We start from the raw sequence: 16,177 nt of genomic DNA on the forward strand, positions 1-16,177 counted from the left end.
AACCCGCACAATGATGGAGGTGCGGATTCATAATTGTGACACTTACCAAAAGTACCAAAAGAGGCTGGTGGGCTAGGGTTGCCACTACTGGGCGGCTAATATCACCAAATTATTGCACTGGAAATATGTTTATGAGAACAGCGAGGGTGAGGCTTGGGTAAAAATGGAACTGATGTCTAATCCACTTCCCCTCCTAACCTCAACCCTAGCTCAAAATCAAAAACAGAAAATAACAAATCCAGTTGTAGGAACATCTGTTAGAATATGGCTTCAATTCAGAAGGTGCTTCTGTTTGCAACAGGTTAGTCATTTTTTCATTGTTGCTTTTAGCCCTTTTTTGCCATCCGTTTCAGATAAAACATTCCAAACTTGGCACAATAATAGTTTGAAGTTCTTTTTACAATTTATTTTCAGGAGAAACCTTTAACACCTTTGATGTTCTGATGAGAGATTACAATATAGCAACCTCACATATGTTTAGATATCTGCAAATACGAAGTTTTGCAAAAACATCGTTTCCTTCATTCTCCTACTTACCTCCTAAAAATCAAGTGGATACTATTTTGGAAATGGATCCTTTTGGCAAAAGGCGAATCTCCGTCATACACAAACTGATGCAGAGCTTAAGGCCTGTTACTTGGGAAAAAACTAAAAATAATTGGGAAAAAGACGTTGGGGTGGATTTATCTGGTGATGAGTGGAGATCTTGCTTGAATCGTATACATACTTCCTTCCTTTGCATTCGCCATGGTTTCATTCAGTTTAAAATTCTTCATCGTCTTCAATATACAGGAGAGAGGCTTTCAAAGTTTTTCCCAGAAGCCGATCCTGCCTGTCCCAGGTGTGGACATAATCCAGCAAATGAGGGTCACATGATGTGGTCTTGTCCGAACCTGGATAATTACTGGGGAAATATATTCAAAGTATTATCTCAGTGCGCAAAATTTAGTGCTTCATTTCCTCATTGGAATTTTTGGAGTTATGCGACCTCAATACGAAATTAGTAAATCTCAGGAAAATGCCATAGCGTTTGCTACTTTGCTTGCCTGTAGACTCATTCTATTCCACTGGAAGTCTGATAAGACTCCTTCATACGTACAGTGGTTAAAGGAGGAGCTTTTCTTTTTGCCACTGGAGTTCTCTCATCACAACAAAAATTCTCTGCGACTTGGAACCCATTTATTGACTATATAAAAACGTATTTTCCAGATGTGTGACGTACATTTTTTGTTTGTTTTGTTCTGTTTCTCTTTACATGAGCCTCGGGTGTGGAGGGAGGGGGGTTTCTTTCTTTCTTTTTTTTATGTATAATCGCAACGTTTTCATTTTGTATTGAGACCATGATTTGTGTAAAGCGATTAAATTTAAAAGAAATCTAAAAAATAAATAAATAGTGGATTAAGACATAATGTACAGGATATATTTGCTTAAATTGCCAATAATAATATAAAACATTAACTTTGAATAGCTGGAAAATGTTCTTGTGCAGTCATGTAAAACTTATGCTACAGCACGAGCTTTTGACAGTTTTTCGACTTTTTTTAATTCAAGGGCTTTAACAAAATAATTCGTATTGCAAAAGTCTAGATTTAATCCTAACAAATAATAAGGTATTTAAACTGTACCTGTCCACAAGGGTTGGATTTATTTCAAGAAGGAAGCAATTTTAAGATCGCAGAGAAGATTTAATAATGAAAGGAAGTGCTTGCAATGTTGAAAGCATGAACTGGTAAACACTCTGTGTCTCTTTCTGTTCATCTGAATCTTGTTAGGGTGCCTAAGAGCTTTGAGTTTATTATATTATTGAACTTGATATTGAAATTGATTTTGATATTATTTATTATTTCTAGTCTTTGGTTTCTTTGTTAGAGTTCTGTCTTGTGGTTTGTGTCTCTGTGTTCTCTAGTTGCTCTGTCTCCCCTGTCAGCTGTATCCCTTTGTCAAATCCGCGTGTCTGTGTTATGTTTCCTGTTTTACTTTGAAAGTCCGTGTCTCATGTTAATGGGTCTGGTTTTGCTTCCTTTGTGTCGTCAGCCCTGATTTGTCCCAGCTGTGTTTCCCTCCTGTCTCTCGTTCCCTGATTGGTCCCCCTGTGTGTTCTCTTTGGTCTGTGTCGCGATCGCCCTTATCTGCCCTCATTCGTGCTGTGTTCTGCCTGCATTTATTCTTTGTATTTTGGAAGTTTGTTACTTTGAGTTCAGCATTAAAGCTGTTTTTTTTTTTTTAAAGTTCACGTCTGTCTGTCTGCACTTTGGGTCCTGTTCCTGCCTGCACACAGCCGTCACATAACAAATCTGAGCTTCTTCATCATTTCTTCTTCATCATGAGAGGTGTTAATTTGTCTGCATGCTGTAACGGGTCTCATGATCGCAATATGCTTCCTTCACAGCAATAATTGCTTGTGGAAGTTTGTGGTAGGTCTCCAGTAACTGTTGTAACATGAAAACCAAGCTGGAGAATGTCCAGATAAGAGCAAAAAAATCCCCCCAAAAACAAAAACTCGTTTTTTTGCCAAAAACTTGTTTTTGTGACTAAGAGTGTATCGACAGAATCAAAGGTCAGCAAAGGTAAACATTTGCACTGAAACGTCTGTATTGAACCAATTGTCGAAGTCATTAAAGAAGTAACAACAAAAAAAACCCCTAAAAAAATAAAAATTGCCCTGATGACGGCAGTCAGGGAGGTTTCCTCTGGAGACCATGAATTATGATTAGATAGCTTTAGATATTTTAGTTTTTATCAGTCACTCACTAAGACCAGTCTTTGATTTCAGGTGGGGCAGTTTGGTGTTCTGATCCATCTGCAGAACTTCCACTGGCTGAAGGATTTGTTTGTTAAATCAGGCTGTTTTCAAGGAGACTTTGTTGCAGTGTTTTGTGCCCTGTTTTTTTTTAATTGTCTTAAATTATTGTCTTTAAAAAACTTCAAAAATCACTTCAGCCTACTGATTTTACATTTTCCAAAAATGAAGCACTGCCTAGCTAACACAGATGTTAGTGTGATGATTTCATTTAGCTTTGGTAGTGTTGATCAGAATCGGATCACTGATGGGGGATTTGTGTCAGCGTGCTGCGCTGGCGGGCGGCGTGGACACCCGGGTTTGTGACTGTGATAACTTGAGAAAGAGGTGACGCAGTTTCTTGAAATTCACACCACAGATACATGTACAAAAAATTTCAGATGAGTTTGAACTTTTCTGAAAATCTTGTGAACACAATAAATGTAATCTAGGATGTTTAAGACGATAGCACAGGTGCATCTATGAGGAGGCAGAGGGCGGCACTGACCGCCGCCAGTATTTCTCATTTTTGTTCGTGTGCACAGCTGTTAGAGTGGCTAACAATGTTGTTGCACATATGTACTTATGTCTGAGTATTTGTTTGCTTTTGGTGACTGGAGAAGCATTTGGAGATTAGTATTTTCCTCAGACCACACTGAAGAGATAATCCTATTTGGTCTGGGAACACTCAGGAACTGCAAAACATATACAGGAGAAAAGTAATGAATGTGTGAAGCAAACTATCAATAAACCCACCTAATGAGGTTATTAAAGGCATACTGCCATCCTTATCGAGATAAATGACAAACTGTTGAAAACCCCTTTTGCTCCATGGCAGTTTGTTTGGTTAGCATGGTTGCATACATCAGTGGGATCATGAATCAGGAGAGCAGAACTGAGAAGTTTTCCTTCAGGTCCTCAATTCAGTGAACAATGAGGTTAAAAGTTGATGATGGACCAAAGAGCTGGACAGGACATGCTCACATCATATGACATCGTGGTATAACAATGTTATATGAGCATGCTAATATGCAGATATTTGTTTACCAGCACTAGACACAATGGACATACTTTGAACTGAAGATGAAAAAAGTCAAGGCATCATCAAAATCAGCCGCCCTCTGCAGCAAACAGTTGCACAACATTTCACAAAAAGGGGTTGACCCCTAAAGCTGCTGACGTCCTGTTTGTATGTTAGGCCGTTTTGATTCGATCTGCTGAAGATCATCCAGACAATTATCTGACAGGAAAAAACAATCATAATGTTGATGCACACACTGAAATCACAGTTGGTCAAACATCTGTTGGTTTGTAGGGACAGGAAACAAACTGATGAAGAGTCACTGGCCCATGCAGTGAACTGTCTCCAGATGGTGAACTTCCCACATTTACTGCTTCTTTTTGTTCCTTATGAAGTTAGATATAAGTGCTAGTTGCTAGTAAACAATAAACAGGCATTGCTAGGATTGGTCAATGAAGACTGATGTGTAAAGAATGAATGAAATTTGGTCCGTTCCTGTATTCCACTACAGATTACAGATTACATGCCCCAAAATGTATTTTGTATCGTATTCTGTTACGTTACTCAATGACAGTAACGTATTCTGAATACTTTGGATTACTTAATATATTATCATGCTTTTTACAACTGAATGTACTATTGCTGTGATTTATTACTATTACTGAAGGTTACCAACACCAACTAGATGTTTAAATCTTAATATAAATGAGTAACAGTAGGGTGGACATTAGGTAAGGCTGCTCCAACGGGACTTATTGTTTCAGAGGAAAACACGAGCACGGCGTACAGTCGAGTCTTAACAGCTTACTTACAGCTGGGCTCGTCAGTGGTTATTATTATATTTACATGCTTCATACATGCTATGCCTGTAACACTCTGCCTGTTGCCTTCATATTAAATCACTTTTTGAATAACACTTTTAAAAAATATTTCTTCACGTCATTATGCAGCTGCAAGTAGAGGTGACATGAGCCGCGAGATTGAGACACAGACATGAGAGCCTCTTGATGCGTGTTGTGTTTGGGTTTCCCCTGGCGTGGAATCACCAAAAACAGAGACGGCATAGCCGAACATATGAAACAGGAAAATACGGCCGTGTAATCCATTTATTTCAGCAAAGTAACTGTAACAGAATACAGTTACTCATATTTTGCATTTTAAATACGTAATGCCGGTACATGTATTCTGTTACTCCCCAACACTGTCCATTCCATACTGATCACAACAGATCACAAAGTTTATCGGTAAAGTCTGGATCTGCATCCAGATCCAGGAGATTTTGGGCCCATCAGGGTCTTCAAGTGTTTTTCTGTTAGTCATTAATGAGGAGGTTCAAGTACTTATTAAAGAGGTACAGTCTGTGATACGTATGTTTAACACCTTATGGAAAAATGTTAAGCAACATGTTCAACTGGACTATCCTCCATTATCATCAAAGCACCAAATAAGGACATTCTCATGCTGTTGTGATCCACGTGTATATTCTTACAGACTCTACCCCGTCCTCAGCACCTTTATGCTGCGTTTCACTTTCATTTGTCATCAGTTGGTTTATACGCTGTCAGATCTAATGGATTTCTGGCCCATAGTTGTTTGGATATTTCGCCTGGCGTAAGGTGTTGAAACTAGAGACATGAAAGGTGTTTTTATTGCAGATACATTTCCTCAGCTTGCTGAAGCATTAAGTTTGTGTCCTGTCCTTGTCCCTGCATAATCCCCAACTCTAACTCTCAGAATAGAATAGAATAGAATAGAATAGAATAGAATAGAATAGAATAGACCTTTATTGCCATTGTACATGTACAATAAAGTTGTGGCTGCTCCACACTAACTGTGCAGATATAAAATGTAAATAGTAAGATACAAACAAAGTGAAAGCAGATAACACAAGAACAATTTAATTTCAATTTTCAGTTTTATTTATACAGCTTCAAATCACAACAACAGACACCTCAAGGTGCTTTACATTGTAAGGTAGACCCTACAATAATACATACAGAGAAAAAGCCAACAAGCAGGTTGTAAAGTAATTGGAAGTCGTGCAAAAGTAGCGGGCAATAAGTCTGGTTTTTATTAAGTTGTGCTCCCAAATGTTGGATATCAGGGAAAAATGAAAATACTTTGAAATGAAACACATGACAAAACTTTTCACACTCTCTTCTGGCATGTTCAGGTCAGGTGCTGTAAATGTTGTGTGGTTCAGATGTGGTCCATGCTGACATTTGGTGCGTGTACGGCAGACCAGTGGTAAGTTAAGGACACTGGAACTCGTCCTGAGTGAAAGTCATGTGGCTCAAAGGAAACTCCAGTCATGGGTCACATCTGGGCCGAACATTTATTGCTGTTTGGGTAAAAATACCATTAAAATGCACAATCTGGAATAACAAGCTTAAATATTTTTATTAGTGTGAATTCTGATTTTTACTAAAAACACAGTAACTTAGTAAAAAGTACGTGTATCTACTTATAAGCACTGCTGAAAAGATGAGTTAATTTAAATCAAAAGGTAAAATGTTGTTTGCTTTTTATGCCAAACTATCAAAAACTTTACAAACCACTCAGTTAATCTATGGATTTTTTTTAAGTAAAGATAAGCTATTTCTATAAATTTGCTCCATTTAAACTGAAGATTGTCACTAATTTGGGGCTTCACCTGCAGGTATTTCCTTCTAACCTTGTCTTTGTAGCACATTTGGTCAAGAACAGAACCTTAACCTTTTCTCCATCAGTGGGTTTGTTTGCAGACAAAAACATCAGCTGTGAATCAGCCTTAAACACAGAAACAGAGCTGAAGCAGAACTGGACCATCTCCATGTGTTCCTCGAAACGACACCCGATCCCGTTTTCTTCTGTTGCACAGATCCAGAGCTTCACGTCCACATTTCCATTTTAGTACAGACGATGTGAACACTCTGACCCCCCTCGCTGTGTCTCTACAGTCATATTGCAGTAATGTATTATTTCCTGTTAAGTGAAGGTCGTTAAACCAAAAACGGAGTCTCGTGTGTCTCCTTTTTTGTGCAAAGCATGTGTGTTGTCCTTGTTATCGAGTGTTCAGAGTGGGTGAAGGTTTAGCATCTGAGTTTTCAGACATATTTATTTTACTTTATTTTATCCGTAAAGGTTTCTGAATTGCGCCATCTTTAAATGAACATCACGTAATAAAAAGCAGACTATTAGGTCTGGATTTTGTTGTTATTTAGATTTTAATTTACTGAATTTGAATCGAACAGTTTCTCTACAGTCTGTGAAACAAAAGAAGTCATTTCTATTTTCCCTCTTATACAGACTGTAGGTCTGTAATAAAGTGTAATCTTTTTATTACATAAAGCCAATAATCTGTGAGGTGTCAGGCAGAAAGCGACAGCATGTTGTGGTTGCGAGGTGATTTTCTCAGTGAGCGTCACTCTGCAGCCAACAGTGAGGTCTGTGCTGTTTATCTGCTGCTGTCTGGCTGAGAGTTCACATGAATCATCAGCACTGCCAGCCACGATGTCTGACCTGATAACAACTTTGGAGAACATGAAATATTTATTCTCCCCCTCAGACACCATTTTATTATTCCTACAGAAATGATTCATGGGCCACTATTATTGTTATTATTAGAGAGGGTGAAGGGCTCCAAGTAAAGCTGCTGCCCTCGACATTAAGAGGAAGCAGCTGAGCGAGTTCAGGCATCCAACCAGGATTCCTCCCTTATCCCGAGAACACATCAGGACTTCCATAGAAGAGCATGAGAGGGTGGCTGAGGTGACAGAGGGTCAGGCACAAGCTGAGACTACTGCCCCTGTGACCCAGGCTGGGATAGGAGAGTAGATGGATTATCATTCTCATCAGATATTTACAGTGTGATCTTGTTGCAGAGTAAAAACACATTCAGGAAAGAAATATGGTGTGTGAAAGGTGAATATGCACAGTTTGTGAATGTATTTTATGCTCGTGAAAAAATACATTTGAAACTTGAGTTGCCTGCTTTTTACACTGTAAAAACGAATGGTAAGACCACACACCTTTGGAGTGGGAGTTGCAAGTTTGATTCAGAGTATCCAGTCCTGACCAGACCGCCCATGCTAAAAAAACCCAAACCAAGCCCTGGAATGACGGCCACGTCTGCAGCTCGGACACAAGCATTTCACTCATGTTGTACTATATAGATTTGTGTATGTGACAAATAAAGCTGGTTTGTTGTTGTTTGTAAGTACGACTCAATAATTTCATCCTTTGTTGTTTGTTCCAGTTTTTATTATGTGAAAAATCTATTGGACAGACTCATAAACAGAGTCATCGTTTGCCTTCAGCACTGCTGTCACCATCATTAACTGTAAACAGGATATTAGAGCAGTTATCAACCTGCTGCTGCTCTGGAGACCCTCGCTGATTAAACGCTGAGGTGATTACTGGGTTAATTGAACTGGGAAATGTGGTTTGCATGTGTGTGTTATGGTATGTAGCGTTGAGCATTTCTGTAGAAAGGATCCAGCAGCAGATCAATGCAGAGAAAAGCAACAGAGAAATTACATAAGACTTGACAACACTTAAAGTTTCATGTGCAAAATATTCTAAAGATGTGCACCACAGCGTGAAGAGTGAACGATTATAAACCTTGACTTCTTGATCCTTTTTACGTCATCATCGTTTATTTATATAGCACTTTAAAAAACACACCTGGTAGACCAAGTGTTGAACAATACATCTATAAATAGTAATAATATAAGAACTGAACAAAACAATTAAATCAATAAAGAGTTACAAGCCAGAGAATAAAAATAGGTTTTTAATCTGGACTTAAAAACCGGCACTGATGTAGTCTGTCTAATATGAAGAGGAAGATTGTTCCAAAGCAACGGGGCCACAGCAGAGAACGCCGGTCTAATCTGAGTCTCAGCCGTGACTTAGGGACTGAAAGCAGCAGTTGCTCAGCTGACTGGACGGAACGAGTTGGAACGTAAGGCTTCAACAAATCGGACAAATAAACAGGTGCCAAAGCATTTAAAGATTTAAAAACCAATAAAAGAACTTTAAAATGGATCCTAAATTTGATTCGAAGCCAATGTAGAAAGGCCAAAACCGGAGTGATGCGGTCAAATTTCATTTTTGCACTAATTGTAAGCGTGACAAAGTGCCCAGCCCCTATTAAAAGGGAATTACAGTAATCCAGGAGTGAAGTAATAAAAGCATGAATTACAGCTTCTAAGTTACGTTTGGAGAGAAAGGGCTTGATCTTCGATAGACATCTGAGGTGGTAGAATGCTGATTTTACCGCCCCATTCACGTGGCCATCAAGAATCAATTTTTACTCCAAGATTTGTGATTGAATTCTTCAAATGAGAGATCAAAACAGTGAGATCAACATCTGGAGGGTCAGGAAATGGATTTGGGCCAAATTGGACTCTCCACCATTTGACCTTAGAACTGAAGAAGCTTCTCGGATGAGAGGTGAAACGTCTTCAAGCAACTTAAAGTCCAGACGCTTTTCTTTGCAAGCTCCTTTGACTACGATGACCTGGATGACTGAGAACCTTCACAGACATTTGGGCCAAATAAAATCACTTCCGTTTTTCTTTTCTGTTTACATCAGCACAGGATTCACTTCAGCTGATTAGAATGTGGTCACATCGTTCCTAAAGCCTGGACAGGCAGACCTTTAACTAACAAATTGACATGATGCGCCGTCTTTTTAATAAATCCAGGAAAGCAGCTTCTTCTCCTTTAAACAAAAATATCAAATACATTGATCACCGTCATTTAAAAAGCGTATATACGCTTCACACTCCATTAGCCTGAAGTATTTGGTCCTTGAAAGTGATCACATTAACCAGTACCAGGTACCAGTAGTTTTTATGGAAGAACTTGCCTGCAAACATTCAGCAGCTGTGAAAAGTGAAAGAGAGAACATCTGTCTTCAGAGTAAAAGTGTGTCTCATGTTCTGAAACATGTTGGCTGCAAAGGTGAGGCACAACTTTTACTCTGAGGGCAAATGTTCTGTGTTTATATCTGATGTCACACTATAGCTTTTGCTAGCACCTAGCTAATAATTAGGCACATCTCAGCATCTTCCATGCAAACTATGGATAATTGCATTGACCTGCTAGAACCAATGCTATTGCAAGGAAGGTTTTGGTGCAGCACCCTCTTTGTGGCCAGTTTCACTGAGCGACTGCCACAGCAGGTAGAGGTGGGTTGCAAAGCAGCCTGTAAATGCACAACAGTTGTGCATCAGTTGATCTGTTGCAATTGCAGGTAATGACTTTGAGGTCTGCCTGACCCGGCACTATGCTTGTCATCTGTTTTCTGATCCTCAGTTTGCCGGGCTGCTCATGGGCGCTTCGCTCAGAAGCTGATGAAAGACTTATTTACCAACTACACCAATGCTCTGCGGCCGGTGGAGGACACCGACTACATCATCAATGTCACATTACAGGTCACTCTCTCCCAGATCATTGACATGGTAATCAAACCCTGAATGCCTATCCAGCTCTTTATGCTGTATCTAGTCAGGCAGGTACTGGTGTGACCTTGCCATTTTCATGGATTTTCACCAGGATGAGCGGAACCAGATCCTGACTACCTACCTGTGGGTCCGCCAGGTATGGATGGATGCCTTTCTCACATGGAAGAAGGAGGACTATGATGGCCTTGACACCATCCGCATACCCAGCAGCTACGTTTGGAGACCCGATATTGTTCTGTATAACAGGTAGGTGTATCATCCTGCTGGCTGATCTTCAGGATATTTATTGATGTTTTCAAACTCCTTCCTCGTTTCTATCATAGTGCAGATGATGAGTTTTCCAGCTCCATGGAGACCAATGTTGTTCTTCGTAACGATGGCCAAGTCATGTGGGACCAGCCAGCCATCACCAAAAGCTCCTGCTCTGTTGATGTGGCCTTCTTCCCCTTCGATTTGCAGCAGTGTGACCTAACCTTTGGCTCCTGGACTCACAACGGAAACCAGATGGATTTGTTCAATGCCCTGGACAGCGCCGACTTGACCGACTTTGTCCCCAATGTGGAGTGGGAGGTCAGTAATGGTGTCATGTGTTTAGCACATCCTTAATGAATGTTTTGACGAACCCAAAATTTTCTCTAACCAGGTTCTGGGAATGCCAGCCAAGAAAAATGTCATCTTGTATGGCTGCTGCTCAGAGCCATACCCAGACATTACCTTTTCCCTCCACCTGAAGAGGCGGGCCTCCTTCTACATCTTCAACCTCCTCATTCCCTGCATGATGATCTCCTTTCTGGCTCCGCTGGGCTTTTACCTGCCAGCGGATTCAGGTGAAAAGGTTTCTCTGGGTGTCACAGTGCTGCTGGCCCTCACCGTGTTTCAGCTGCTCGTAGCTGAGAGCATGCCACCCTCTGAGAGCGTCCCGCTGATAGGTGAGAACAGCCTCTGACTTTTATTTACATCTATGTATTTAAAAAAAACATTCATGATGAATCAGAATTATTGTAATGTTTATATTCATCATCCCTCCTGCAAATGTTACATGGCTACACTGTATCTGACAAGTTACTAATATTTGAGGGTGCCTTAGGATACCTCAGACAGACACATTTCAGCCTTAGGGATGTCCCTAGAGTGTATCCTCGGAGTAATCCAAAGAGATTTTCCTGTTATGCCAATGTGTTAGGCAAGCAGAGCTTCACTGCAGAAAGAGTGCAGAGGCTAAGCCTATGTTTGAAGCCACTTAGGTGTTTGATGGGCGGGGTTGACATGATGTCACTAATATGACTGAAAACTTGTGGTATGGAGAAACTCCAATAGCTCCAGCGTTGTTTAGATTAAGCATTTATTGCTCATCATTGATTGAACTTGCTGTTCCACAGTTCATCTTAATATCCAAAATAAATCCCAGCAGTCACAAACTGTTTGGTCCCTTCAACCAATTAAACCTGACCCTAATTAAATGTTCCTACCTTAAATCCAATCATTTACAAACACAAAAAGTGAAAACTAGTCCCACACATAAGATAATACACAAAACATGAAAATGGCTCCTACAATGAGGTTCAGGTTAAAGGGAAGACTAAATGGGATTTAGGAGTCACCAAAGAGTCAATCAACAGGAAACGGAAAATCACTCTGAGGTCTACGAATGGTTACTGGACATCTCTCTGAGGGATGTTCTTGCTTACCGTCGCGCTGATCTCTGTCTAAAATCGAAGCTGGAGAAGGTGGGGCTGTTTTTAGATTACGTGAAAGATGTAATCTTTTGTATTAAATCTATTAGCAGAAAATACTGGTGATTGCCCAACAACACCTGATGCTGACCAGTTTATAAAGTCTAATTTACACTGTTGTGTTCATTGATTGTTTACAGTCAGATATGACCTTCACTGACTTCAGAAGTCTTTTGTAGATGCCTTTAAAGTATGTAATTTGGATAAAAGTAGCACATCTCAGTGATTGCTGGGGCACAGTTGTTGTCGAGGGATTTGAGGACCTTTTAAAACCTCCAGCTTGCAGCTCTCATTGAGTCACTGAGCCTTGGCATCAATGACAAGAGGACCACTGACAGAGAGGATTCAGATACAGACCCAATCAAAATGATAGGTGGAGCTTGGATGGAGGTGGGTTGCAAAGCAGCTTGGACCTTACTCTAACTGTGATTTTCAGCTTTCAATTTTCAGAGACTTTCAATGCAGCAATGCAGCAACTACCCAAGTGCCTCTGCAGTAAATAAAGAAGTATAAGAGGAATGTTTGCTCGTCTGCTGCTGTCTGTTGTCACACCCACTTTAGACTTCACAGGGTTAATCAGAGTGTCCTATATTCACCAGCTGTATGCTTTTACTGCAACTAAGACTAAAGCTTGATTTGGAGTTATAGGGACAGCAAATAAGGGTCACCAACCTCTACCTGATTTTTCGGTGTCTTGTTTCTATAGGAAAGTACTACATTGCCACCATGACCATGGTCACTGCATCAACAGCGCTCACCATCTTCATCATGAACATCCACCACTGTGGCGGGGAGGCTCGTCCCGTGCCTGAATGGGCCGAGCGCTTCATCCTCAAGTACCTCGCCCGCATCTGCTTTGTGTACGAGGTGGGTGAGAACTGCCTCGGTGGCACCAGGAAAGAACCTTTATCACAGGAGGGGTCTGACAGCCCATCAGCCAATGGCGGCAGCACCAAAGGAGCAAATTGGGATGTCAATGGGAAGGCGTGGGGAGGAAAGGTGGAGGTGGAGCCTCTGAAGATGGGGCAGGAAGTAACCAACCAGACAGACTGGAAAGAGGATCTGTTTGTGACCATTGACCACTCACAGGAGAAAGGAGCTGCTGTAGTGGGAGGGGAGGAATCAAACTGCGGTGAGCACGAAGAGGAAAAGAAAGGCGTAGGTGTTGAGGGAGGAGGTGGAGCTGGGTGGAACAGGAGGGAGATCTTGGTGAAGTGTTTATGCCAACACCAGGAACTGGGCAAGAATGTTGAGTACATTGCCAACTCCTACCAGGACCAGCGAGCAGCACAGCTGCGCATCGGCGAGTGGAGGAAGGTCGCCAAGGTCATGGATCGCTTCTTCATGTGGCTCTTCTTCATCATGGTCTTCTTCATGAGCATCCTCATCCTGGGAAAGTCCGTCTGATGGAGCTCAGCCTAAGAATTCACGAGATGATAAAATTGTTTGTTTAACGATTAAATCATTTTTTCTTCCTTTTTTTTCTGACACACGTAAACAGCTAAAAAATAACTGAATGATGGTTTAAAGGGTCAGTTTACTGTTTTGTAAGCTGGTACCTGGTAGCTTTCCTCAAAATCATTTCCACCAGAATTTAAAATGCTTATCTTTGGATTTGAAAGGGACTCTGAAGGCTGATGAAAGTAAAATGATTGGGAAAAAAATAGTTTCTAATTATTTACAAAGATCCTAACAAATGCTGGAGAAGCTAAACACCTCTCTGTTGGACACAGCATGAAGGGAGAATCAAGGGTGGGTTGCAAAGTGGTTTGCATGATGCAGCAACTGTGGACAGCCTAAATGAAATTTACCAGTTAGATGTGTAGATGGGTGTCTGCAGAGCCGTTAGTTGAGAAGGATGAATGAAATGAAATGAGTAGAGCTCTAAGCGTTAATCTCAGCGTTAAAATGATGTTAACGCCATGACCGCATTAACGTGGCAAGTATGGTTAGCAAATTATCACGGATCGCCCCGTGCGTGGGGCTGGATAGCGCTAACGCATTAACGAACTAACCACGCTAATGTGTGGACGCGGTCCAGCCCCACGCTCGGGGTGATCCGTGATAATTTGCTAACGGAAATTTGCCGCGTTAATGCGGTTATAGCGTTAACGTCATTTTAATGAGATTAACGCTGACAAGATTAGAAATAAGTGATCTGCTGTTTTTCTTAATTTAAGTTGTATCGTGCTCATATCTTCAGATCACAGATGTTTTGCGACTGTTTGCATTTGCATTCCAGCACTGAATTGGTCACTCTAGATTTCAGCATTCAGGCATTTATGAACCAATTCATCATGCCTTAATACTTTTCATTGAGCTATCTGACTCTCAGAACAGCATCCCCACCACCTTTGTTCCTTAGGATAAGTTGGTATCGGCGCTTTGATGCAGCTGATCTCGACTTTGTAGCCTTGATGAAGTAATAATAGGTTCAATTTGTCCTTTCTTGTCCCACATTATTCATATTTAACACACTTTAATCTGAATCAATTCTGTCTGGCAAATACAGACTTTTTATACTCTAGACATGGTAATGCTGCTTCTGTGATTACGATCTGAACTACAAACTGTTTTCTTGCAAATAATCATAATCTAGAAACAAAAAGGAAAAAAGGGAAATCTCATAAGAGTCAAATCTGGTTTTTCCCTCCAAAAATGCTTTCTGGTACATTTTGCTACTGAAGAAAAAAAACAAAAACAAACTTTAAATGGTTGATAAAACATTTTCAGGCTCAATCTTAAACAAACTAAAATTCACTCACAAGTTGTGGTCATTTAAGTTTCTAAGAAAGCTCAAATAAACTGTAGTTCCAGGAGAAAAAAACCCTGCAATTATATGTAGTTTACTTTTATTTTAAATCCAAACACACCTCACACTTTTACTGCTTTTAAAGTCAAAACCAGTGACACAGAAAATCACTTCCAAATATTTGCAGTGATCAAAAGCTAAACAGCTCTGCACAAAGCCTCATATCAGAGTTTGAAAGCCTTACTTTACACGTCTGGATGTTTTTTTTATTGACGCTGTTTGCAAAATAATCGGTTTCATCACATCACACAGATTCTTTGTTCAGCATTTTGTCTTTTACTACAGCATGTTAAATAAAAAGAGTAAAGTCTCATATGATCGTTTGTTTAATCACGTGGGTTTGTGGAATCGCACAAAAGTTTACAACAACTGAGCAAAACATTTGAGAGCAAACAAACAGAGACATCAGAGAGGACGGGTTCATGATGCTAGAAAGCTAGCTCAGACGGGAATGACTGCTTGTCCCAAATGTGCCTCACATCTGCAGTTTTCTTTGGCTGTCTGGATAGTTAGCCGACTGTATCCACAGACTCTATTGGTGCAGCTTTGTAGACACAGATCCGGCTAATTAGTTAATAACTGATGAGTAAAGCCCTAAAATTCCACTCACCAAACTGGAGCTCGGGTATGTTAGATCAGCAGTCTCCAACCTTTTCTGCGCCACGGACCGGTTTATGCCCGACAATATTTTCACGGACCGGCCTTTAAGGTGTCGCAGATAAATACAACAAAATAAAACTAGTACTGGTACCGAAAAAAAGAAGATTTATTCATAACACACGTGAAAAGACCCAGGAAAACAGAGTTAACGATCAAAACAATAACAAAATAACGCTGAAAACCGATAAAAACCCTGAAAACCAGACATTTCACACCTGAGCCTCAACTCTCGCCGCCCGGTACCAAACGACTCACGGACCTGTACCGGTCCGAGGCCCGGGGGTTGGGGACCGCTGTGTTAGATGATCTGTTTGTACATTTAACTGCACAGCAGTCATATTAGTGGCTAAATAAATACTCCAACAGCACAAACACGGTCCAGAGGTCCATTTCAGGGACTCCAATCAGCTGTGGTGAAATAGCCGAGGTGATTCACAGCTGTCAGTCAAAGACACCAAAGATAAGTCACATCCAGCACAGTTATCATGAGGATGCAAAACAGCTGCAGGGATAGAGTGGATATCAGAGGAACTGCAGCTCTGGCTTCATCTTTCTGTTTTGCAGGTGTAACCTTGGCTCACATACAGTCTGCAGTAAACTGTCTCATGTGTGTTTCCCTTACAATGTTCGCCAGGTTGTTTTTTTGTTCTGGTTTGGTGTCTTTTTGTAATCCAATGCATGTGATTTAGCACGTCTGCACAATGAAACACTGAGTGTTAT

The 16,177-nt window shown here is 40.7% G+C and overlaps 1 protein-coding gene across 1 annotated transcript in view; it reads left to right on the forward strand.

Moving 5' to 3' along the window:
* LOC102298417 (neuronal acetylcholine receptor subunit alpha-10) overlaps positions 1 to 15,555 on the forward strand; it is a 19,309-nt gene extending 3,754 nt beyond the window's left edge. Inside the window, exons 2-6 of the mRNA XM_005949782.2 lie at positions 10,104 to 10,249; positions 10,344 to 10,498; positions 10,576 to 10,822; positions 10,896 to 11,181; positions 12,692 to 15,555. Coding sequence (XP_005949844.1) covers positions 10,104 to 10,249; positions 10,344 to 10,498; positions 10,576 to 10,822; positions 10,896 to 11,181; positions 12,692 to 13,392 — 1,535 coding nt within the window. The 3' untranslated portion in view covers positions 13,393 to 15,555. The remainder of the gene's footprint in view (positions 1 to 10,103; positions 10,250 to 10,343; positions 10,499 to 10,575; positions 10,823 to 10,895; positions 11,182 to 12,691) is intronic.
* Positions 15,556 to 16,177: the final 622 nt, after the last annotated feature.

The sequence above is a fragment of the Haplochromis burtoni genome, unplaced genomic scaffold (assembly GCF_018398535.1).
Source record: "Haplochromis burtoni strain Fernald_Lab_line unplaced genomic scaffold, NCSU_Asbu1 Contig_688, whole genome shotgun sequence".
NCBI lineage: Eukaryota > Metazoa > Chordata > Actinopteri > Cichliformes > Cichlidae > Haplochromis > Haplochromis burtoni.